This window comes from Poromitra crassiceps (genome assembly GCF_964638095.1).
Source record: "Poromitra crassiceps genome assembly, chromosome: 12".
Classification (NCBI taxonomy): Eukaryota; Metazoa; Chordata; class Actinopteri; order Beryciformes; family Melamphaidae; genus Poromitra; species Poromitra crassiceps.
In genome coordinates this window covers 34,284,041-34,309,333 of record NC_139632.1, presented here as the reverse complement: position 1 = coordinate 34,309,333, position 25,293 = coordinate 34,284,041, and the positions used below count along the sequence as shown (strand labels likewise).

The 25,293-nt window shown below is 48.0% G+C and overlaps 1 protein-coding gene across 1 annotated transcript in view; it reads right to left on the bottom strand.

Moving 5' to 3' along the window:
- The window catches only part of frem1b (Fras1 related extracellular matrix 1b), a gene marked incomplete at its 5' end in the record, with an annotated part of 59,776 nt that overhangs the window by 33,215 nt on the left and 1,268 nt on the right, over window positions 1-25,293 (bottom strand). The window contains 19 exons of the mRNA XM_083647355.1: window positions 618-762; window positions 1,199-1,400; window positions 2,027-2,223; window positions 2,488-2,679; window positions 7,886-8,080; window positions 8,821-9,073; window positions 9,955-10,048; window positions 12,059-12,267; window positions 12,545-12,712; window positions 12,859-12,949; window positions 13,270-13,466; window positions 14,595-14,737; window positions 15,202-15,546; window positions 20,218-20,349; window positions 21,605-21,713; window positions 22,410-22,733; window positions 23,189-23,378; window positions 24,249-24,509; window positions 25,142-25,236. Of these exons, the coding sequence (XP_083503481.1) occupies window positions 618-762; window positions 1,199-1,400; window positions 2,027-2,223; window positions 2,488-2,679; window positions 7,886-8,080; window positions 8,821-9,073; window positions 9,955-10,048; window positions 12,059-12,267; window positions 12,545-12,712; window positions 12,859-12,949; window positions 13,270-13,466; window positions 14,595-14,737; window positions 15,202-15,546; window positions 20,218-20,349; window positions 21,605-21,713; window positions 22,410-22,733; window positions 23,189-23,378; window positions 24,249-24,509; window positions 25,142-25,236 (3,542 nt within the window). The remainder of the gene's footprint in view (window positions 1-617; window positions 763-1,198; window positions 1,401-2,026; window positions 2,224-2,487; window positions 2,680-7,885; window positions 8,081-8,820; window positions 9,074-9,954; window positions 10,049-12,058; window positions 12,268-12,544; window positions 12,713-12,858; window positions 12,950-13,269; window positions 13,467-14,594; window positions 14,738-15,201; window positions 15,547-20,217; window positions 20,350-21,604; window positions 21,714-22,409; window positions 22,734-23,188; window positions 23,379-24,248; window positions 24,510-25,141; window positions 25,237-25,293) is intronic.

Here is a 25,293-nt window from a genome sequence, read left to right as displayed (position 1 = left end):
CAGTCTGGGTGGCTGGTCATGGCTGGCAGCATGGTGACCCTACCAGAGCAGTCTGGGTGACTGGTGTTTGGCTGGCAGAATTCTGACCTACCTGAGGAGTCTGGGTGACTGGTGTTTGGCTGGCAGAATTCTGACCTACCTGAGGAGTCTGGGTGGCTGGTCGTTGGCTGGCAGCATGGTGACCTACCTGAGGAGTCTGGGTGGCTGGTCGTTGGCTGGCAGCATGGTGACCTACCTGAGGAGTCTGGGTGGCTGGTCGTTGGCTGGCAGCATGGTGACCTACCTGAGGAGTCTGGGTGGCTGGTCGTTGGCTGGCAGCATGGTGACCTACCTGAGGAGTCTGGGTGGCTGGTCATGGCTGGCAGCATGGTGACCTACCTGAGGAGTCTGGGTGGCTGGTCATGGCTGGCAGCATGGTGACCTACCTGAGGAGTCTGGGTGGCTGGTCGTTAGCTGGCAGCATGGTGACCTACTTAAGCAGTCTGGGTGACTGGTGTTTGGCTGGCAGCATGGTGACCTACCTGAGCAGTCTGGGTGGCTGGTCGTTGGCTTGCAGCACGGTGACCTACCTGAGCAGTCTGGGTGGCTGGTCGTTGGCTGGCAGCATGGTGACCTACCTGAGCAGTCTGGGTGGCTGGTCGTTGGCTGGCAGCACAGTGACCTGTGCTGTCCCGCGGACTGAGTGAACGCCATCTGTCAGCTGCAGCGTGAAGACGTCCTGCAGGGTCTCCGTGTCATCGTGCACGTACACGATCTTCAAGCCTGCCATGGGGAGGGGAGGTATTTATAGGAGGAGGGGAGGAAGAGAGGAGGAGGAGGGAAACACAGTAATCAGAAATGCAACAGGATGCTGAGGACAGAACTGAAATTAATTCAAGTTAAAATGTTAAGACAAATGTCTAATTTTCTATTAGATTTTCAATTAAATTAAATTATTATTTTCTCTGGTAAATTTAAGTTTAAATATCACAAGAAGGCAACCCTGAGCTACTGTGACCAGCCAGGCGACACCAGGCTTCTACACGCGAAAATAATTTGTGCACGTAAGTAATAGAGTCAATAAGTGCTAAAGATTGAGAGTCATGGAGCTGGCAGAAGGCATAAGTTTGTGCTGAGAGCAAAATTGCCTGCTAAACATTTGTTTTCCTACGTGAAGATCAGATGAAGATCAGATCTTGGCCCTATGGTCTCCCCTCACCTTGGCGAAGCTCCTGCAGGGTGAAGGAGCGGAGCGGCTCCCGCTGGTGGCCGGTCTCGGGGCCGTGGGACTGGCTGCTGTGGAGCAGGCTGCCATGCGCTGGAGGCCGCAGCACCGTGAAGGTCAGGACGTCCGGCGGGGCGTCCAGGTCCAACGCGTCCAGCACCGCCGGGCCCAGCTGCCTCAGGCCCCCCTCCTTCACCTGCAGCCAGGAGACATGGAGGAGGCACGGGGGGAGATGATGAGAGCGATAACACACGGGAGATGATGAGGAGGATGGAAAACATGCATGATCATGCATGCATGATCTGAAAATATCAACAAATCCACTATCGGATTTCCTCTAATAGTGTGATGCGATAAAAAATGATTGAGAAGTCTTTTTTGTGTGTCTCAGATCTCTCGACATCGGACTGTAGCGTCACCTGCATCCAATGTTCCAGACAAGGAAGTGCATTCCCTTCCAACACGGCGAAAATAAACCACACTGTTTCAGCTATTCAGCCGTCACCAACAACAACAACAACAACAACATGGTTAGCAGACAAACACTGTACTGTACTGTATGTACTCATGATCATGGAAGTATATAAAAAAGAGAGAGACAGATTTGTCTAGTCACTCCAAAAGATCCAAGTCGGCGGAGGAACCAAATTCTTAGTTTTGTCCTGCTGTGTGATGTTATACTGTGTTAAATAATTAAATGATTATCATAAACCTAATATCTGTAAACCAAATGCACTGGACAGGATCTGAAAATGACAAATGAGTGACTACATCAACACCCTCTGCCTTTAAGACCGGGAGGAGACTGGTAGCGACACGTACGGTGAAGTTGGCGAGCAGCAGGGATGGCGGCTCGTCATTGGTGGGATTGATGATGATGTAGAAGGGGACGGGGGCGGAGCGATGCAGCCCGTCACTCACGCTGATGGACAGCTGGTCCACGGTAGGCTCCGCCCCTCGGTGCTCCGATTGGACGTAGTTGATGTAGCCTGAGGTGAGGTGGACGAGCCTGAAGGATTCTGGGAGAGGAGAGGCCAGGGACAAGGTTATTATAGTGAACTAAAACTAAAGTCAAGACTAAAACTAGGTGTGACATTTTAACTAAACCAAATTAAAAACGAATGAAAAATACAAAACTTCACTAACTCTGGTGCGCACACATACAGTACACACGCATGCACCAAACACCACACACACAAACACACGCACGCACACACACACACACACACAAACACACGCACGCACACACACACACACCAAACACCACACACACAAACACAGACCGACTCTCAGCCCTGCGTTGCTCTTCTCAAAGCCGGGCGTGGGCAGCGTGTTCTCCAGGAAGCCGTGGAGGGGCGGAGCCTCCAGGTGGAAGGTCAGCTGGTCAGGGGGCGTGTCTGGGTCCGAGGCCCCCAGAGCCCCGCCCCCCCACAGACACACCGACGAGCCTTCATCCACCACCAGCATGGAGGCTCCTGCAGAGGAACACACAACACTTCTGTTAGGAGCTTCACAGCTGCACTGGGTGACTTCGCATGCTGGCGCCCCCCAAGTTAATGAGACAAGACAGAACTGCTAATAAACACTATTTACGACCATTTTAACTACTGCTGAAGGGCAGAGCTACCATCTTGGATTCTTGAGATCAAGGCTGGTGAGGATCCCCCGAGTTTGGGCAGAGAAAAGCAGGTGACGTCACACGGGGCGTTCCTGACCTTTGAATCATGACATCCCCAGCTCTAGTACAAAATGGAATGGCTCTATGTGTGTGTGTGTGTGTGTGTGTGTGTGTGTGTGTGAGTGTGTGTGTGTCTGTGTGTGTGTGTGTGTGTGCGTCGCATGCGTGCGTGTGTGCATGTGCGTGATGTATCTCTGTGTGTGTGTGTGTGTATGTATGTGTGTGTGTGTGTGCATGATGTATTTGTGTGTGTGTGGACAGTCTGGGATCTGGGTGATAAACGGGCCGCTAAAGACGTGAGCTAAATCCCGATTCGTCTTGTTTGGCCCGGCTAATGCTCTTACCGCTCCGCACCAACACCCCCCCATACGCACACACAACCCCCAACACGTCTTTAACACAACACCCCCAACACCACAACACCGCGTTTTTAACCCCCCCCCCCCCCCCCCCGACCCACCCCCCGCTGTTCACTGTGCTGTCTGGTGCTAGCTGACTGCAGAGATACGCGGCTGGCCTGGCTTGCGGGGCAGGATTAGGGATTAGCTGCTAGCGTTAGCGTTAGCGCCGCGGTAATCCGGCCGGCGAGACGCAGAGAACACGGCCGGCTATTGTGAGCGAGGGATGCGCTTCTGTGCTCTTTTGTTTTCGCCGAGGCGTCCATTGTCCGATCGTCGCTCTCACGGGGAAAGACACACACACACACACACTCTGGGCAATGTTAATCTTGTGTGTGTGTGTGTGTGTGTGTGTGTGTGTGTGTGTGTGTGTTTTGTGTCTCATCCAGGGATTTCACTTACACACCTCTGAGCCAACCTCGTTAGCCTCGCTGACAGGTTCAGTAAAACACACGCGCGCACACACACACACACACACACACACACACACACACACGCACACCCACACAAATTACACTACAGTATATACCCAAATGCCACAAAGTACACACAATGCCAGGCGCTAATGAGATCAGATTCTCTCTCTCTCTCTCCCTCTCTCTCTGTCCCTATGTGTGTTGTGTGTGTGTGTGTGTGTGTGTGTGTGTGTGTGTGTGTGTGTGTGTGTGTGTGTGTGGGTGGGGGGGGGGGGGTTCCTCACACACTTCACCACCACGGATACGTTGAATGTCAACATTTCTGAAGCAAAATAGGTTGCATATGTTTCTAGAATGAATGAATATCAATGCTATAGAGTCTTTCTATTGAAATAGCATGGTGACCAGTCAGGGTGTTGTGGTGACCAGTCAGGGTGTCGTGGTGACCAGTCAGGGTGTCGTGGTGACCAGTCAGGGTGTTGTGGTGACCAGTCAGGGTGTTGTGGTGACCAGTCAGGGTGTTGTGGTGACCAGTCAGGGTGTCGTGGTGACCAGTCAGGGTGTTGTGGTGACCAGTCAGGGTGTCAGGGTGTCGTGGTGACCAGTCAGGGTGTCGTGGTGACCAGTCAGGGTGTCAGGGTGTCGTGGTGACCAGTCAGGGTGTTGTGGTGACCAGTCAGGGTGTTGTGGTCGGGGTGACTGGAGGGCGTAAACACCACAGAGCTGTGTTCAAGTCCCAGCGTGTTCAAAGTCTCTAAACCCTGAGTCACATTTAAGGTTTTTGTTATTTATTCAACCTTTATATGCTCCCTCTAGGAGTAATTATGCACAAAAACAAAATACCTTACCATAACTATGCAGACGATACCCAACTCTATATAAGTCTTTCCTCAGGTGAATATGCTCCCTTAGACTCACTCTGTCAGTGCATTGACCAAATAAATGACTAGATGCGACAGAATTTCCTCCAGCTAAACAAAGACAAAACACAGGTGATTGTCGTCGGTCCCAAAGAACAAAGGCTTAAAATCACTGCACGCCTTGAGTCTCTATCCCTGAAGCCAAAGGATCAAGTCAAAAATCTTGGCGTTATTATTGATTCCGATCTCAATTTCAACTCCCACATTAAGTCAATCAGAAAATCAGCTTTCTATCATCTTAAAAATATAGCAAGAATTAGGGGCTACATGTCCAGACAGGATCTAGAAAAATGAATTCACGCCTTCATCTACAGTAGGTTAGACCAGTGGTTCTCAAATGGGGGTCCGGGGACCCCCAAGGGTCTGTGGCACTTTGCCAAGGGGTCCGTGAAAAGTTTTCAGGAAGAAAAAAAATCTAAACTTTTTTTTTCTGCAAAAGCTTCGTAGTTCAACGGAAATATTGTATGCTTTAAATCTAAAATGGTTCATGGATTACATTCTAATCTAACAAACATATCAATTTAAAAGTCAAGCATGTTACCATGGAAACAATTAAGCTTAGCCCAAAATCACAAATAAGCATGAGGGGATGCCCGGTATATTTTCTATCTTATAAGGGGTCCTTGGCTGAAAAACATTTGAGAACCTCTGGGTTAGACTACTGTAATAGCCTTTTCTCTGCTCTCTCCAAAAAAGAACTTAGACATTCAGAATGCTGCCGCTAAAGTTCTAACAAAGACTAAGAAAGCTGATCATATTACTCCAGTTCTTAAGTCCTTACACTAGTTGCCAGTGTGTCATAGAATAGATTTTAAAATAATGTTACTAGTCTACAAATCACTTAACGGCCTAGGCCCAAAATACATCGCTGAATTGCTCCCACGCTATGAACCGTCTAGACCTCTCAGGTCAGCAGGGTCCGGCTTACTAACTGTCCCTAGGATCAAATCAAATCATGGGAAAGCCGCATTCACCCACTATGCTTCTGCTAACTGGAACAATCTGCCTGAAGACCTCAGATCTGCCCCAACTTTACTTACTTTAAAAAATAAACTACGGTAAAGACTTTTATGTTTACCGTCGCTTTTAACTGCTGAAAATGTGTTTTATTCCTCTGTAAGTTTTTAACTATTTTTGCAACTACTCTGTTGTGATGCTTTTAAATGTCTATTTTATCCTCTTCTTTTATTCTCTTATTTTCTTGTGTCGACCATCTTATGTGAAGCACTTTGAATTGCCTCTATCTGATTTTATGCAAACCCAATGCTGTGGCATGTACGGGCAACAGAAGACGCAAGGTACCAGTAGAGGGTATGCTTGGCGTCCAAACTACAGTATAAAGACAAAGCTGTTATGAAATGTCTATTTTATCCTATTTTTTTATTTTCTTATGTCATCCATTTTATGTGAAGCACTTTGAACTGCATCTGTGTATGAAATGTGCTATACAAATAAACTTGACTTGACTTGACTATTTAACCCAAACCTAAACCATCACCTAACCTTAACCAAGTAGTTTATATTTGCACAATGTTTTCAAATGTACTGGAAACAAGGCGACATTTTCAAATTTACACCGGAAAATGTTGGTTAATTTGCAATGTTGTTATGCAACATAATTGGCTCACAGCGTTGAACGTCACGTTCAAACTGCCAACATTTTTTCTCCTGGCAACTGGGTTGTATGATGCCTCTCTCTCTAACACACACACACACACACACACACACACACACACACACACACACACACACACACACACACACACACACACACACACACACACACACACACACACACACATTCCCAGTCCTCCCAGTGTGTGTGTGTGTGTGTGTGTGTGTGTGTGTGTCCCAGTGGTCACTGCATGGTCTCCATTGATAACCACAGAGCCTCTCCAATCCCTCTTCTTGGCTCCGACTCCAGCGAGGACTAGCTGTCACCCTCCCCAGTGTGTGTGTGTGTGTGTGTGTGTGTTCTGGTGTTTGTGTGTGTGTGTGTGTGTGTGTGTGTGTGTGTGTGTGTGTGTGTGTGTGTTTGTGTGTGTGTGTGTGTGTGTGTGTGTGTGTGTGTGTGTGTGTTCTGGTGTTTGTGTGTGTCTGTGCACATGCACCCCCCCCCCCCATCCCCCCCTGCAGTGTGTGTTGGGCTGATAGGTGGTGGTGGTTGAGGTCACTCTGCTCGGCTGCAGTAAGAGGATTGTCAGCGGTAAACACCGTGAGATGCTGGCAGCCATGAGCATGACAACCCCCCCTTCCTCCACCCACCACCATGGAGATGATGCCTCCATCTCTGCCCCTGTCCCACTGGATTGTATCAGAGAAGATACCCATTTTTTCCACAGTTCTTGTCCACCAGAGAATTCCCCATTTATTTTCTCCATAGACATTTGATCCTTGCATAAAGAGTTTTAAGCCTGGAACCAAGAAAACCAAACAATATCTCTGCATTTTCTGCAAAGTGGGCTAAATGTTCAGTTGTAAATCAAAGCCACATCATGTGAGATGTCACAAGCACTTTTATTGAAACAAGACGGATCAAAATAAAATGCAAAGACAGGCTTTCCTTCTCTGACTATTGGTGCTTGCACACAATATTTACACAATGAGATTCTTGATAAATCATCAATATGTTAGCATGTTAGCCCCAGCTAGCTTGGTAGCCGTTAGAAGCCTAGCTTGCCTCAGTCAAGTTAGCTTGCTAGCTTTGAGGGTGGGTGTCAGCTCAATGACGGAAGCTCACCCCCATAGGCTACGCTCATCCCATGCACCTCCCCAGGCTCCACCACGCTCCACTCTCTGAACACACTCCCTCCCACTCTGCTGACGAAAAACCAAGATGGCGACGGGCACCCCTTTACCTCAAAATGGGAGCCAAAACCAATGGGATAGCTCTGTCCGTTTTTGTTTTTTTTAGGTCATTGACAGTAACGAGCGTATCGCTCTATGTTGGACACCAGATGGAAAAAGAAGCAAAGGATGCCCTAAACGAACTGTGGAGAGGGATCTAAAGACGATGGGCCTGACATCATGGGGGGCGGCGGGTGCTGTGGCCAGTGACAGGGACAGATAGCGTCATCTCATCAAAAGAACGACTCTTCACCCCAGAAGAAAACAGACCTAAGTAAGTTAGTAAACCATTTCTCTAACCTTAACCAAGTTGTTTTCCCGATCCATAACCATAACACAAGTTGTTGACTATGGTCTCATGACATGGCGTGCTACCAGCTGATCACACGTGACAATTATGATATGAGGTGGGCATGGCTTACCCGTGGTGATGACAGGGACTTTGTTGTTGACAGGAAGTATGGTGACGTTGAGGTCGTAAACAGGAAGTGTGCCGTGGAGAGGGACGGGAGGGGGCGGGGCGTCTCCGTGGCAACAGCTGTCCGTCCCCCCAGCCTCCCCGTCAGAAATGATGAGAGTGACTGTGTCCCATACCGGCTCGGGCCCGATCTCCCCTCCTGCACACACATACACGCACACACGTACGTACGCACGCACGCACGCACGCGCACACACACACACACACACACACACACACACACACACACACACACACACACACACACACACACACACACACACACACACACACACACACACACACACACACAAGCGTCCTTTCAAATCCTTGAATGAACATCTGCATAGCAACAGGTGTGTCATCATCAGTGTTGGCCGCGTTACTTTAAATAGTAATACCTGTATATTACTAATTACTCGTTGCTCTTTTCAAAAGTAATATTATTACTTTACTTATTACTCCATGCCAACAGTAATTCGTTACACTACTCGTTATATTACTTTTCCGTTACACCCCACAAAATTGCTAATTGCGTCTTTTCCCATCAAAAGTCAGCCTTTGCATGTGCGTACGTGTGAAACAGGCCTAATCTCTTCGCCGCTAAACACAGCTAAGCACAGCTAAGCACAGCTAAGCACAGCTAAGCACAGCTAAGCACAGCTAAGCACAGCTAAGGCTTCAAACTTAGCCTTTTTTCTACAGCCTTTGAATCCATAAAGTTACATGTTTCATGCGCTGGATGAAGCTGCCTGCTTTCCAAGAATCAAGTTGATGTGCCTAGCTAGCGCAGGTGCCCAGGGTGACGCACAAGGGCGCCATGAGCGTCAACATCCGACGCACAAGGTGTGCGTGACAAAGAAGAAGGAGGAGAAGTGAGAACGGGCTCTAAAGGCTGACCGCTGTGGACGTAGTAGATGTGTCCCTGCAGCAGGTCCTGTTGGGAGAACCTGTCGGCGGGCAGCCCTGCTCTCTGCAGCTCTCCTCTGGAGGGCGTCCTGGCCAGCATGTAGGTCAGTCTGGAGTCCTCGCTGTCCCGGTCGGTGGCTGACAGGAAGTCCACCGTCACCTGGACCCGCCCCCCCTCCTTGCAGCTCAGCTCCCCCCGCAGACCGCCCTCTAGCTGTGGGGGCTCGTCGTTCATCGGCAGGACCTGAAGGACATTCCGGGGGAAAACCTTGCTTTAGTTGAAGTGTTAAGTTAAGTGTTGTTGTGTTTTGGGGGCTTTTTGGATTCCTGTTGTAGAATGGAATTTCACCACTCCTCATCCGCTATATAATAATTATAACAGCTTATATAAACCAAATGAATTGAAACCAAGAGTCCAGGATGTGTCTTATAAAAGTACATTTAAAGCCATACATTACTTTGGCAAACTGCATTGCCAAAGGACTGAATTCTCAACGTACACATTTTGGTATGTCATACAGAGTTCCAATGTATTCAGTGGCGATGTCACAATTTGACATACGCTTTATACTCGGGGGAAAGAGGAAAGGCAGAGAGGAGGGGGGAGAGGAATGTATGTGCGCTGCTGCAGTCTGACTGGGAGACTGTTATCAATTGTTATGGAACCTGATGCACTGTCCAAGGTTTCAGCAAAAGGGAGAAAGACTCAATGCCACTGGGGTGAATCTGTATGTGTGAGATGTCACTAATAAGTCATACCATTAATTATGCGTATGCAATTATAATGATAGCTTATTGATTAGGAAATGCCAATGGAACTTCAATTTTCTACAACAATTCCTAAACAGTGCAAACAGCACAGCAATACAGATGCCGTCACAGCAGTAAGTGTTTTTCTCTGGCTGCTAGTTCAGTGAGTTTTGCTGGTAGAGTGATGAGGCTACTACCATTTGAATCTGTGCCTGCTTAGCTTTCACATCTTCATTTGATTTGACATCATGTTGGACTCTTACTGGTGCAAACAAACAAGAAAAATTCAACGACTACCGCAACCACTGTGACAGTACTTTTGCAGTGGTAGTGCCCTTGGAAACAAGAAAAAGGTCCGTTTTGAGGAGTAGTCACCTGTATGAGGAGGACCACGTCAGCAGAGTTGTGTCCGTCTGTCACCGTCAGGCCCACAGCGTCCTCCGTGGTCTCAGAGTCGTCATGGATGTACCTGCAACACAGACACAACTGTCACATCCTACATGGATGTACCTGCAACACAGACACAACTGTCACACGCTACATGGATGTACCTGCAACACAGACACAACTGTCACACGCTACATGGATGTACCTGCAACACAGACACAACTGTCACATCCTACATGGATGTACCTGCAACACAGACACAACTGTCACATGCTACATGGATGTACCTGCAACACAGACACAACTGTCACATGCTACATGGATATACCTGCAACACAGACACAACTGTCACATGCTACATGGATGTACCTGCAACACAGACACAACTGTCACACGCTACATGGATGTACCTGCAACACAGACACAACTGTCACATGCTACATGGATGTACCTGCAACACAGACACAACTGTCACACGCTACATGGATGTACCTGCAACACAGACACAACTGTCACACGCTACATGGATGTACCTGCAACACAGACACAACTGTCACATGCTACATGGATGTACCTGCATCACAGACACAACTGTCACACGCTACATGGATGTACCTGCAACACAGACACAACTGTCACATGCTACATGGATGTACCTGCATCACAGACACAACTGTCACACGCTACATGGATGTACCTGCAACACAGACACAACTGTCACACGCTACATGGATGTACCTGCAACACAGACACAACTGTCACATGCTACATGGATGTACCTGCATCACAGACACAACTGTCACACGCTACATGGATGTACCTGCAACACAGACACAACTGTCACACGCTACATGGATGTACCTGCAACACAGACACAACTGTCACACGCTACATGGATGTACCTGCATCACAGACACAACTGTCACATGCTACATGGATGTACCTGCAACACAGACACAACTGTCACACGCTACATGGATGTACCTGCATCACAGACACAACTGTCACACGCTACATGGATGTACCTGCAACACAGACACAACTGTCACACGCTACATGGATGTACCTGCAACACAGACACAACTGTCACATGCTACATGGATGTACCTGCAACACAGACACAACTGTCACACGCTACATGGATGTACCTGCATCACAGACACAACTGTCACACGCTACATGGATGTACCTGCAACACAGACACAACTGTCACACGCTACATGGATGTACCTGCAACACAGACACAACTGTCACACGCTACATGGATGTACCTGCATCACAGACACAACTGTCACACGCTACATGGATGTACCTGCATCACAGACACAACTGTCACACGCTACATGGATGTACCTGCAACACAGACACAACTGTCACACGCTACATGGATGTACCTGCATCACAGACACAACTGTCACACGCTACATGGATGTACCTGCATCACAGACACAACTGTCACATGCTACATGGATGTACCTGCATCACAGACACAACTGTCACATGCTACATGGATGTACCTGCAACACAGACACAACTGTCACACGCTACATGGATGTACCTGCAACACAGACACAACTGTCACACGCTACATGGATGTACCTGCAACCAGTTTTTATTAGTGCAAGTCAACTCGGTGAAGACTAAGTTGCCCTGTTCCAAACTGTGTTGCCCCACCCACTTCCATGGGGAAAGAAGCAGCTGTCAAAACTTTGGGGACATTTTTCTGGGTGCCGCTCAAAGTAAAAAACGACTCTTTTGATTATCAAGTTTTACATTATGAGCCTATTTTTCTCCAGAATCCACCAAGAGGCATTTTCCGAGGCTTCCTCTCTGGCTCTGGCCACTATAGCTCTGGGCCTGGGCTCACTCGTGAACGCAAAGCAGACATGCCACATGACCTTGGGCTGCACATCACGGAAGTAACACCAGGAAGAGAAACCCCTTCAAAATGCTTCATGCGGTGGTGAGCATCTTACGTTAGAATCAATGGGCAGTCAGTTTCGATACCCTATCCAGTTTCTCTTATACATCCATGATAGCCACACACCTGAGCCTGAGGGCTCTCAGGTCGTACAGAGTGATAGCCACACACCTGAGCCTGAGCGCTCTCAGGTCGTGCAGAGTGAATGCGTCTCCCTCCCGCAGCCTCCGGCCCTGCAGCTCCAGCCGGCCGTGGCTGGCCCCGCGCTGCACCTCCACTCGCAGCGCCCCCTCCTGGCTGTCCCCGTCCCGCACCAGGAGGTGCTCCTCCATGACAAATGCCCCTCCACCCTCCTCCACCCGCAGCAGGTTGGTGAAGACCTGAGAACAGAGAAGCGCACAGAAAAATCCAACAAAAAGGATCAAAATCTGGATCTCAAATTTACACTGGATGAATCTATCGATCATCTCTGTATCTCTCTATCTATCTATCTATCTATCTATCTAGTACTGTATATATCTATCTATCTATCTATCTATCTATCTATCTATCTATCTATCTATCTATCTTTTTTTATTTCAATGCAATTTGCAAAGTTTTATGGATCTTTGCTGTAAAATTGCGGGAACTGGCAAAAATTGTCAGTTGACAATTGACCTCTGGCGTCTGGTTGTCCACGGGGATGATGGTGATGTTGAAGAGCAGGCCGGTGAGGGCGCCGCCCTGCTGGTCGCTGACAGAGAAGACAAACTGGACAAACAGCGGCTCCGGCCCGATGTCCTCCACCGGAGGCATGAAAGCCACCTTCATATGGTTCACTGCATGCTGCCAGACGAGAGGAGAACATGCATTTACAGTACTACTGCTGTGTTGTATTAATGTAGGTATTCATGTTATTAATGTAGGTATTCATGTTATTAATGTAGGTATTCATGTTATTAATGTAGGTATTCATGTTATTAATGTTGAACCTGTGTGAAGGACTTCAGCACCGGCACCATGGGGTCTTTCTTCATGCCGTTGGTGCTGTCTGTGTAGAACAGACGGCCTGCATCCATTAACCTGCAAACACAAACAGTTTACATGTTATTTCTGACAGGGGCAATAAATAAGGTTTTTATTTTTCACACAAACAGACCAGAATACCTGGGGGTTGAGAGGCTTCTAGATCAATACCAATGCCACAGACCACATTTGGGGGGGGGTCAGATTGCAATGGGATAGTGCTTGACCACATTAACCTGATTGCATATACAACTGGTATTAATAAGTGTCTCCAGTGTCCACATTGAGATCCGATTGCGATCGGATCAGGCAAGCTCCATAGCGTAGAGCAACAGAAAAACAGGGGTGACTGTAGGCTGGGTGATGTGTAGACTTACCCTGGGTGTGCTGGGCTGAAGCAGGGCTGGGTGATGGTGTAGGCCAGGTCAGTGTGTGGGTGCTCTCTGTCAGTGAAGTGCAGGTGAGCCTGGGTCAGCTGGATCACCTCCGTCTCCTTCACGGTCAGGGAGCGCACACTGCCCGCCACTTCCAATGGCAGCTGGTCCTTCACCGGGAACACATGGATCACCACAGTCTGGGGTAGGAAGGGGGGGGGGGGGGTCAAACATACAGTACAAATTATTACATTCTCAACTAGAAATACTGCATCGTGATTGTATGTTGCCACCAACCAAGTGAGCAGTCTGCATCCATGTATGTCCAGACATTCAGCCTTATGGCACTTCTAATCACAATGCGTTCCTGAGATATCGCGTTAACGAGCCTGAAAATGGCAGTCGTGAGGTCACAGTGACCTTGAACTTTGACCACCAAAATCGAATTAGTTCATCGTTGAGTCCAAGTGGAGGTTTGAGCAAAATTTGAATTAATTCTGTGAAGGCGTTGCTGAGATATCGCGTTAACGAACATCATAGGTTATATTCGTGCCTCGTCTAGCCTGTGCTGTGGTGTGCAGGAGCGGTGGGTAAACAACGTTAACAGGCTGGAGACTGGGATAGGCTTCAAATTTTGAAAATGCAGCATAAATTGTTAATCGGGACATAATTACCAGTATGTATAAAGCTGCTTAATACACACTGTGTACATAGCAGAATAACTGAATATGCCCATTCATGGTAATGCCATATTTCAATGTCAGCTCGATGCCTGAAGGCCAAACAGCATTTAGCAGTTTTAATACTTCTCCTACTCTCACAAAAATAGGCTACGTGAAAATAACACAACCTCAAAATCAGCGATTTACGTGTGGTGGCCACGTATTATGGAAAAAAAAATTGGCTCCACCACAACCTGAATTACGTTTCTCCACCACAAATTTGAAAATATTCCATTACATTACAAATGTAATTACGTTCCAAAGAAAGCTTGTGTTATGGTTGTGGTTAGGCAACTAAAATAACTTGGTTAAGGTTAGAGAACTGGTTTGGTCAGGCTTAAATAAGAAAAACACTTTTGAATATGGCTGACAACTGAAATGTACTTTGAAAACGCTGGGTGGTCGGCATCGAAGGCAAACGTATACACGCCCATCCACCACCCTGACCACAACGCCCTTGGTCATCATCGTCACACTCCCCCATGTTTATGTCACTGTTCATTCGTCATTTTAACCCTTTACTTGCCACTCACCATGGAATGCATTGTTAAATGGTCGTGGTCATTGAAGGTGTTTCTGTGAGATCAGGGTGCCCGCTATACTCACGTGGCTGTGGGAGAGGTTGGGCGGCTGGTGGCTGTCGGACAGCGTGAAGTCAAAGGAGTCTTCAAACAGCTCGTCTCCAGAGTGCTGGTAGAAGATCTGACCGTGGAACAGATCTCTCTGCAGGAAACTGTCCACGGCTTCGCCTGCAGGCCGAAAGAGGGAGAGACAAATGATCCAGACAGGGAGCCAGTTAGCTGCTCTTAGCTGCCTGCAGCTGTCATGGGTCTGGACTTTGTCCTAGTGTCCTAGGTTTTGTATTTCTTTGTGTTTGGAATTTCTTGTCTTGTTCATCTAGTTCTACGTGTGCCATGGCCATATTCTCTGTCTGCCCCAAGGTGTCTTGTTTGTAATCACTCCTCCCTGTGTAGCCTATCAGAGTCTTGTGCCCCAGCCAGTCCTTGTCGGTTCATTTATTCTTGTTACTAGGGATAGGGATAATTAATTCGATACTCTGATTGGATAGTGGGAGGTCGCGGCCAATTGTTATCCAATCAGAGAAAAGTTGACATTTTCTGGGAAACGGAAGGTCGGATCACGATGCCTATAAGGGACTGCATGTATTTTTTCACTTCGAATCCAATGCCACCATTCGTGAGTATCTACTCACCTGTCTGGTGGGCGGAGCTCTTCCTGACCAGCTGTCCAGCGCGGGGGGCGTAGACCACCCGGTAGAGGATGAGGTCATCGCTGGAGTCGAGGTCTGAGGCCAGTAGCACAGACTCCTCCAGCTGCACGGCCCCGCCCTCTCGCACCTCCAGCGCCACATTGTGCACGAGCACGGGTGGCGAGTCGTCCTTGGGCAGGATGTGGATGGGGAACTTGTGGCGGACGCTGTGGCGCCCGTCGCTGATGCGGAACACGATGTGGTCGCTGGTGCTGTCGCTGTCAGAGTGATGGTACACCACCACCCCCGCCCGCAGGTCGCGCACACGGAACATGAAGGCTTTTCCTCCTGCAGGGGGCAGAGATGGACAGAAGCTTCAGAGGCAGGTTAACAGGGTTCCAACACATTTTCATGGATACAATTTCCAAACTTTTCCATGACTTATCAAGGATCCATAAAATAATTTCTACGTCAGTGGTTCTCTTTTTTTGTTCGCTTTTTCATGTCAAGGCCCATAAACTGACACAAATTAGACCACAGACCCACATATGGTAAGATTTTGTCCCAGGGTTCCCCATCTGATAATATTTTTTGTTTTAGATGTTTACAGAAAGTGTATGAAACCCATGAACAAATAGTCACACATTCTGTCATTGTGTTACTTATGGATGGAATTATAGTGAAAATAAATTATTTCCCTTTTTGCTGGGGACCCCCTGCAACCAACTCAAGGTTGCGTTTTACTGCTTTACAGTCACTGTATTGCATTATGGGAGCTATTCAAATATAACGTGGATTTCCATAAAATCTTTTATATAAAATATAAAAAGAAGCACCAAAATCGAATAAAATAATTAAACAAACAAAAAAAGCAATAGAGACATATCTTATCTTACACTGTAAGAGGGGGAAAAAGCTGTAGACATGGTATAAACAGGGTGTTTCTAGAAATGGTCATAGGATGATTTTTTTTGTAAGTAGATATATTTCAATTCAAAATATCAAAACAGATGTAAATTGCGCTTTGTATAGTGTTCAGACTTTTTCCTCATTAAATTACATGATTCATTTCAGATTCGAAGATATACTGTATACATAATATTCCATTAAACAGGTTGTTATTGAAGGGGATTTGAAGCTTGAAGATTCAAACTTCACTGACACTTCCTGACTGTCCTACATCCATCTGTCAGCTGACCAGCCGGCTGGCGGCCATAGCTTTCTCTCCCCTATCTATTCCTGCTTTGATTCAATTAGCGTTTGCGACACACACATGCTGTATTTCCACTGAGCGCATATTGTCACTTGGAAATAACAAGTTTCTCTGAGTGCCTGAAGGCGAGGCGCGCTGGCTGGGCTTTCTCTGGGAGCACCAGTGGGTAAAATGGCGTCCATCCCGGGCGGGGCGAGCGTGCGGCGCTGCCAGCGGGACAGCAGGGCGAGGTCAGCAGACAGACCGAGTGGTGAGCGGTCGCGAGCTGAACCTCATTAGCCACTTTACCAGGGGAGCCCGGGACGCGTCCAGAGACAAGAACTACTTGGTAATTGGGCCCAAAGGTAGCGCATGGGCAACAGGCCCAAAAAACCCAACGCGTGGGGAGGACACGTGTGTGTGTGTGTGTGTGTGTGTGTGTGTGTGTGTGTGTGTGTGTGTGTGCAGAGAGACAGGCAGCCATCCATTTGGCTGAAGGCGTGGGAGCGACCCCGCAGTGACTGTCCCCAGTGATGGGATCCCGAGTCGCAGATTGAGGGGTCCCCCCACACACACACACCTCCTCAGCCAGAACTCCCTCTGAACCAATCAGATCCTCGTTGGAATCCTCTAGAGGAACGGGAGGCAGAGTTTTGACAGCTCGTCCCACCGGCCAGGGACAAAGTTTTATTCTGGCAACTCTGTTGAAATATACAGTTGGTAGAGAGAGAGTAGGAATGCTTATGTGAAAAGCTACAGTCCTCCTTCTCTCTCCAGGTGGGTTTCCATCCACCTGTTTCTAATTTGCTCATAAAAAAACCTGCATGGAAACACTGGGGGGGGGGGGTGGGGGGTGGAGGATTGGGTCTCCAAATGTCGCATAAAAGTTTTGGGGAAGTGGAAAAGTTGGCATAATCAATAAAAGGTAAATGGGACTAAGTGCAGTGGAAACAGATGAAGCAAATCTTGTCTCTCGTTTCTAATCATTCAAAAAGCAGGCAGGTTCATGTTGTCTTGCTTAGGCTGCTGGCAAAAGAGAACAACCCGACCGTAACACATGACAAAGGCTTGCTAGGAGGATGCACTGCGTGTCGCCATATGTCAGCGTTCTACCCAACTGCCATCCGCCTCTTCAAATCAGCACCTTGTCACTTCACCCTGAAACTTCACTTCACTTCACTTCAAACTGGCTCTGCCATGACTGGGATCCCCCCCCCCCTTGGACATTGTCCCACGGACACTTAAAGGACGTGTACTTGGCATCTTACCTGGACATTTACGTGGACATTATCCCATGGACACTAGCCTACTCCCACCCCGTGCATTATGTATCACAGGACTTTACTGGACATGACAATGTTACATGGACATTTATATGTATACCCCATTAAGGCTCATTCAGTAACTTCTGACTCTTAGTGACACCGGTGGCCATTAGAGTAACTGCAGGCAGCATGTGCTGTCCATAAGCTGGCGCGCACTGCCTGGCTAAAACAATGACAGCATAGACCTGGTGTTGGTTGCTTTGTTTATTGTGGCGTGTTTGATGGTGTTTTGGCTTGCGTTAGCTGTGGGGAAATGGATACTAATGTTAGAATGAGCCAGGAGCTAACTGCCTGCTTCCCCTATCATATGCCTGGTGCTGATGTGAGCTGTATGCGACCAAACGGAACAGAGACTTGATCTGTTACTGCAGTCTAACAATGTTCCATAAGCATAACGGTACTAACGTTAGGCATATTTGCGACTGTTACATTATCCACACAAGACGGTAACGCTATTAGTGGAGCTTCCATGTGGACTTTTTACTGGACTCGTGTTGTTGGTTGTTCGCTGACGTTCATTGACTGCATTAGCTAATGTGACGTTAGCCTGTGTTATCCTTCTTCTTCGTTGGTGTATTTACTGGCTGAAGCCCTGAGAGGCAGGCTCGTGAGCACGCAGAAACGTCACATCCGGACGATTTTCCGCGAAACCTCGGCCTGAGAGGAGCCGAAGTCTGCTCGTAGAATTCAGCTTTGCACAAGACCGGCTGAACGCAGAGAGACGCGGCTGGTTTCATTTTTTAAGTTACGTTACGGGAGCATACACTCAGTGGTAATAAAAATACTTTATGGACATACATTTCTTCCAAAATCTGACATAATGTGCCTTTAAAGGACTTTTACTTTGCACTTTATAATTTATCATTTGAGATGGTTTTCTGTTCGTTCTTCTGCTATTGTTCTCTTGTTTGTGATGGCTGTGCTGCATACTGCACTATGGCAATGAATGATCTTGAATCTTGAAGACACTAAATACACTTGTAAGGTAAATAAGCAGCACGTATTTAGGCACAATGTGAAGGTTTAGCTCACCTGCCGCCGTGTGTTTTAATTTAAGAAGACTGCGGGATTAACACGCAACTCACTTCTAGAAATTGACATTTTATTCACTTACAGTAACTGCCAAATTGAAGAGTGGCGCCTGGTAATCCATTTTATGGTGTGTACAGTAGCTTTGTGCATAACCAAGAAACCTTCAATTACTAGAAGCTTGCGGGCGTGCCGGTGGCTCACCTGGTCGAGCGCGTACCGCAAAGGCTCAGTCCTTCGTGCGGCCGACCCCGGGTCGTTCTGACCCGCGGTCCTTTGCCGCACGCCATTGCCTCTCTCACCCAACCTTTCCTGTCTGCCTTCTGTCCTATCAATTCTTTTTCATAGAAGTTTTCCATAGAGCTCGGTTGCTGCCTGCAAGACAACAGGACGTATCGAGTGCATTCATTCAGCAGCACAACTGGCTGCATCCTCTTCACCAACTCCCTTCACATGACAGTGGTGGATGGAAACGTGCAAAATGTTTGCATTTTCTTTTGCAGATTTTCAGAAAATTCTGTCCGAATTTGGGATACATTTGGATGGAAACCCAATTTATGTCTCTCTCTCTCTCTCTCTCTCTCTCTCTACCTCTGTGTCTCTCTCTCTCTCTCTCTCTCTCTCTCTACCTCTGTGTCTCTCTCTCTGTCTAAAGCAGCCATGAAAGGTCAGCTCCCTCTCCTCCCTGCGGCGCTGCTGCCACCCGCCTGCCCCCCACCACCCCTCCTCCTCTAGCTGGTAGGATGAGGACCTGTTTGGGGACAGGGCATCTGCTCTGTGTGCACGGCGGCATGAAATGGCAGCAGTCCCTCCAATCTGTTCAGACTGTGGCCGCGTCTCCCTGAGCGCTGGGGTGGAAGGGACAGGCGAGGGCGAGGAGGCCCCCGGGCCACGCCACCGCCAACCGTTTTACACCTGATTAGAAACACATGCAGGGGCCACCGGACATATGCTCCCCACGTACGAGCACGCGGACGCACGTTCGAGCACGCGCACGCACGTTCGAGCACGCGGACGCACGCCGAGCACACGCATGCACGGCAAGCTAGAAAAGAACAGGCCAGTTTCTCTGGGGATTCGCCTCTCCTGGTTGGTCGGGGCACCTGTTTGGGGGGGAGCGGGGACTGGGGGAAATTGTGTGATCGTCCCGCGTGCTACGTCCTGCCGGTGAAACGCCTCGCTGTCAGGTGAAAAGAAGCCAGATTGGCAAAGGGGGTGGAGCAACAACCAGGACAGCAGGGGGGATTTGGCCGATTACAGAAAGAAAGAGAAAATAGAGAAAAAATGTGGAAAAGAAAGAAAGAAAAAACAGCAGCAGGTTACAGGACGCACGGCGTCCTGTAACTGTCTTATCACTCCTGTCTTATCACTCATCACACTCTTGCCATTGTTAAAACTGACAGGCAATTACAGTAGTGCTCATGAGAAGATAAGAAGCTCGTTAAGACAGCGTGACCCATGACATCAGCTCACCTCTGACGCTGAGGCGGCCGTGCAGAGGTCCGTCCACCGCCACCAGGTAGACGGCGTCCAGGTTGTCGTTGTCAACTATCTGCAGCTCCTCCCACGTGATTGGTCGAGACTGACCCTCCAACAGGTCCAGTCCTGGAAAACCACAGGCAGGTATGGGTATCATTTCATATTTTTCCTTTTTTTTATGTCGAAGGCAAAAGATTCCCAGAAGGAATCAAAGAACTGAAATATAGACACCGAATTGGGCAGATAATCAAATGCCAAAACATTCTGGATGAACGATGATGCAGGACTCTGTCTCGATCTCTCTCCCTCTCCCCCCTCTCTCTCCCTCCCTTTTACATGCGTCGGTCGACACATGTAGTGCATGTAATACTGTGAATTGGAATATACCCTTTTCACAGCAGCCATTTTGTGTTTCAAGGGAGGGTAAACACAGGTGTAACCAATACATTAAAGATGGTTTCCAAATTCCATTCCAGTGAGATGTTCCAGTGCCGGGGCCCTCCCTAATGTTATTGGTTACACCTGTGTTTACCCTGCTTTGAGACACAAAATGTCTGTTGTGAAAAGGCCAGGGTATATTAATAGAAATTAGGCCTGCACGATATGAGGAAAATCTGCGATGTGCAATAACATTGTTCAATATAGCGATGACGATACGACTTGCGATAACTAAACAAATATTAAAGTATGCATATTAACTATACACATTTCCTATGTCTTTCTGCTTTAATAATGCTAACATGGACCCCAAACATAGCCTGTGCCCACTGAATAAAGAAATGAAATACCCACTGACTCTAGCTGAAACTACACACAGCGTGTTTGGGCTTTGGCAGAGGGGCGGAGCGCACTGTTGTAAGGGAAAGGTGTACGCTGGATTTACAACATAAGACAAAATCAGATCAGATGCTTCAGGTTCAAGGGTTCATAGGTTCAAATTTAATAAATAGCTACATCTCTGACACCTTGTGACAACCAAAGCACAGCAAATAGCGCTTCCCTGCCAATTCTGAAACAACAGAGCTATGTTTACAGGGGGTAGCCTACATCAACTTAAACTGATCAAATTTGATGAAGACTGCAGAAACAGCAGCCTAAACATGTCAGGTACAAACATTGCCTAACTGGCCTTTATAGATTAACTATTCTTAAAAAAAAAAAAAAAAAAAAAAACTTTTCCAAGTGAGGGGGCCGAAAATTGAACTGAGGGGGCTAAGCCCCCTTAGGCCCCCTCGTGGCGCCGGGCCTGGTTCATATTGCGATGATGATGAAAATACGATTACGGTAATTGTGCAGCCCTAAAAATAGTACAGTACAAATTCATGTCCGTTTTGACATTATTGCAGCAGTTAGTTACAGGTATGTAGAGAAAATCACATACCCATGTTCCAGGAGACTCTGGGTGCATTTGTTTCGGCCGCCCTGATGGAGATGTGGACCAAGATGGGTGGGCTGGTCATATAGGAGCCATCTATCGCTCTGAACTCCACCTTGCAGAGGAGACCGACAGAATATTTCAAGATACTGGAAATTCATCTAGGAATTGATAACTGGATGCTAGCTTTATCGAACAAGACTAGGTAAGTGGCCCATGTTGCCAACTCTTTTCTAAGGGAAGTAGCTATTACAGTAGCTGCTCAGAAAGTCACCCGAAGTCCTCAGATGGCATCATCACAATCTATATTATTATCATATCAATATTTAAGGTTGGACTTGTTATGCATGCCGCAGCGTAGCCTGTTAAAATATTAACTGCTGACTCCGCCCACACAGGCCAGATTCGGCATACGCATACCCGGTACGTAACAATTACAAGTGGACCTACAATATATACAGTCTGTGCTCTCAGCGGAGGGAGGGGGTGCTGGTTTCTAACAATTGCTTTACATATTGTTTTTGCAACCAAGCATCTCTCTTTTCAATAAATGCTTTCAGTTCGGCTTTCCAAAGTAATTAATTAATTGGCCCTAATTACGTAATTAAATAATCCGGCTCCATTAGGTCACCACAGGGATTCAGCCCAATCACAAAAATGGCATACTGTAGCTGTGGCCAAACACAATTCTCCAGGTAAGATGAAGGGAAGTGAAACTTTGTTCATTTGCATATATACAGATTTTGTAATCAGACAAAGCTGGATACAAATCGGCAAAGTGGTCCTTTAACATGCTAATAAGCTGCAGTACCTCGTAGTTCCTGCGGTGGGTGTGGCTGCTGTTGGGCGGCTGGTAGGCCACCTTCATCTCGTGCAGGTCCAGCCAGGTGAAGCTGTGGCTGGGCTTGGTGTGGTCGGTGAGGTGGGTGAGGTAGCCCTCCGCGGGGGGCGTGGTCACGTTGAACACCAGGCTCTCCTGCGGTGTCTCGGGGTCAGTGGCGTCCAGCGCGGCCGTGGTGAGAGGCGTCAGGATGAACTGGTCCACCTCCAGGATGAAGGAGGCCATGAAGGAGGCGCGGGGTGGCTGGTTCGGCATGGCACCATGGATCAGAACCGGCAACCACACCGCCTCCATCTGGGATGGATTCAGGGAGAGGAAAAATTCTGGCTGGTCTGTTCTCAATCAAAGAATCAGCAGCAAAGTGATGAAAAGCGCCATAATTAAAGACCCCCTAAAGTCATGTTTCAAGATGTATATAAAATACTCTACTTTGAATAATAATTTGTGTCTGATGGTTTTTCCTACAAAAAAAGTTAAATTATCTTGTTAAAATCCTTGAGATTGACTTCCCCTCCTTCTCCCTCATTTGAAAATCCAAATCAACCAATCAGCCTGATCTAGCACCTAACTAGGCAATCACAGCACACAACATGGGGCTTGTACGATTCACCGGCTTTGTTGTCTCTCTTGCTGGCGGAGCAAGGGGGAGGGGCCAATTTAGAATGCTGTGTGTTTACAAACAACAACCACAAATCCTGCATAGTGTGCCTTTAATGACTTTAGCAGTAGATTCTGGGTGCTGCCCGTACCTCCAGCAGGGCCCTGGTAGCCTGGTCCCTCAGCTCCACCCTGATGGGGACGTAGTCGATTTCAGGCGAGGGCGGGCTGAGGTGCTGGTACTTCAGCCTGGAGCTCAGGAACTCTTGGCAGCCGGTCTTGAGGAAGCGGACCTCCTTGGTGCCGTGAAGACATGGGGTGTTCCCCGGACACAGCGCGTCTCTGCCTGAGAGAGGAGAGGGACAGACACTCAACACAGGCTTCACAGTCGGGTCACAAATCTACAGCCAGTACCTGGATTGTGGATTCACAAAAACCTCTTGTCATTTTTTCTTAATTTTAGTCTAAAAAATTACAATTAAAATGCCATTTTTATTTTCCTTTTATGTCATCTCTAAATCTGATCTATCTTAGTAACATATTGTTGAATCCGGCCCCTGGTCTCTATGCAGTCTGTCTATATATACGTATATATATATACTGTATATATATTAGTTATCGACACTTGAATGTAGGTCGTCCATCTCTCGCTCTAGCATCTCTGTAGCTGAGGAAAATGCCTTTTTGTGCAGCAGATGCGAGGGAGAGATTCACCCCGTTCAGAGAGGGGACGTGGTCAGTCACACTCTCATCGTGCCTGGGGGGCGGGTGCTCGATGTTTGGAGGTCTGGGGCCATATTACACTATGTGAGGGTTCACAAAGCGGATTACTACGGTAATCTAACTGACAGGAGAAGTGATTTATGTGTGTTTACCAGCTTCTGGTGAAAGAAATCCTTGAGCGTTGAGTGACTGTCACGAGCCCGTGTGATGTGACAACACCTCGAGCCCGTGGGAAACAGTTTGTTGCACCACTTTGAGGCACCGGGCTGGACGTGTTTTATGAGCTTCCTCGATGAAGGGAGACCGTTGCTGAGAATGCTTGCTGGTTTTGTGGGGCAGTAACTCTGGCTTGCGGGCGACTATGCAAGTATAGTAGCACTTCATAAGGTGGCCGAGAGCGCCATCTATCGCATGGCGGTGAAAAGACGGGTTGAAAGGCGGGGAATGAGTTAACTGTCCCATCTGACAGCTGTGATGTTGCGGAATGACTGACCCTTCCTCTGGGCGGAGTCCTCCTCTGTCACCAGCTGGCCCAGAGAGAGGGCGCTGGTGTGGGTCATCAGTCTGACGGTGCAGGCCAGGCCCGGCTGGGTCCGGATGCTCAGGACAGAGGTGTCGATGGCGTTGGACAGACCGAGGAACTGTGGAACCACCAGAGGAACGCTGCCCAGATCCACCAGACCACCAGAGGGTTCCACCACCCGCACCAGCAAGACCACCAACTCCACCAGCGTGTCCGAGGCTGTGAACCTGAACACAGAGACGATGCTGCATGTTAACTAACATACATGAAAGCAGGGATAGACACCAATATTTTCAGGTACTGGCCAGCAAGCCTGTACATTTGGTGACCAAAGTACTTTTTGGTGACCCAAATGTAAACATAAAAACAAGGAAAGGCAATTTAATGCAACTTATAGCATGGTCTGGGTGAATACTCATTTCTGATTGGCCGGCAGGTATGCATTAAAACTGCGGAAAAGGAAGTGATGGTGGCAGGAGAGGCGCGCTGTATAGGAAGCCGGGAAAAAAGGTAGGGCTGTCCCACAGTCTATTTTTTCAAATAAAAAATAGACTCTGGGTTCCCAGATTGGTGATTGGCTGACTCAGTCAAGCTCCTCGTTATGGCAACAGTCAAGCTTTTCACTACTTGACGTCCCCCACCCCCCCAAAGGAAAAGCACTCGTTAGTCATTACCCGTTACACCCTCCCACTCTAGATTATTTCTGACACGTGACTTGACTTGGGACTTGACTTGCCTTAACTAAGGACTCAACTTGACCACGTGACTTGCCAAAGAAAAAATGACTCAGGACTTAATTGAGACTTGGACCAAAATAAGACAAGTGTTACTGCTGCTACTGCAACAGCTACTCACTGACCTGTAGACTCTCAGCATGACAGTGTCCTCCCCCAGCAGAGGACTGCCGTTGTGTTCGTACCTCACCTCGTCTTCCAGGAAGTTGCAGTCAAACACCTGAAAACCAGCACAGAGCAGCACCAATCACAGAGAAGCACCAGTCACAGAGCAGCA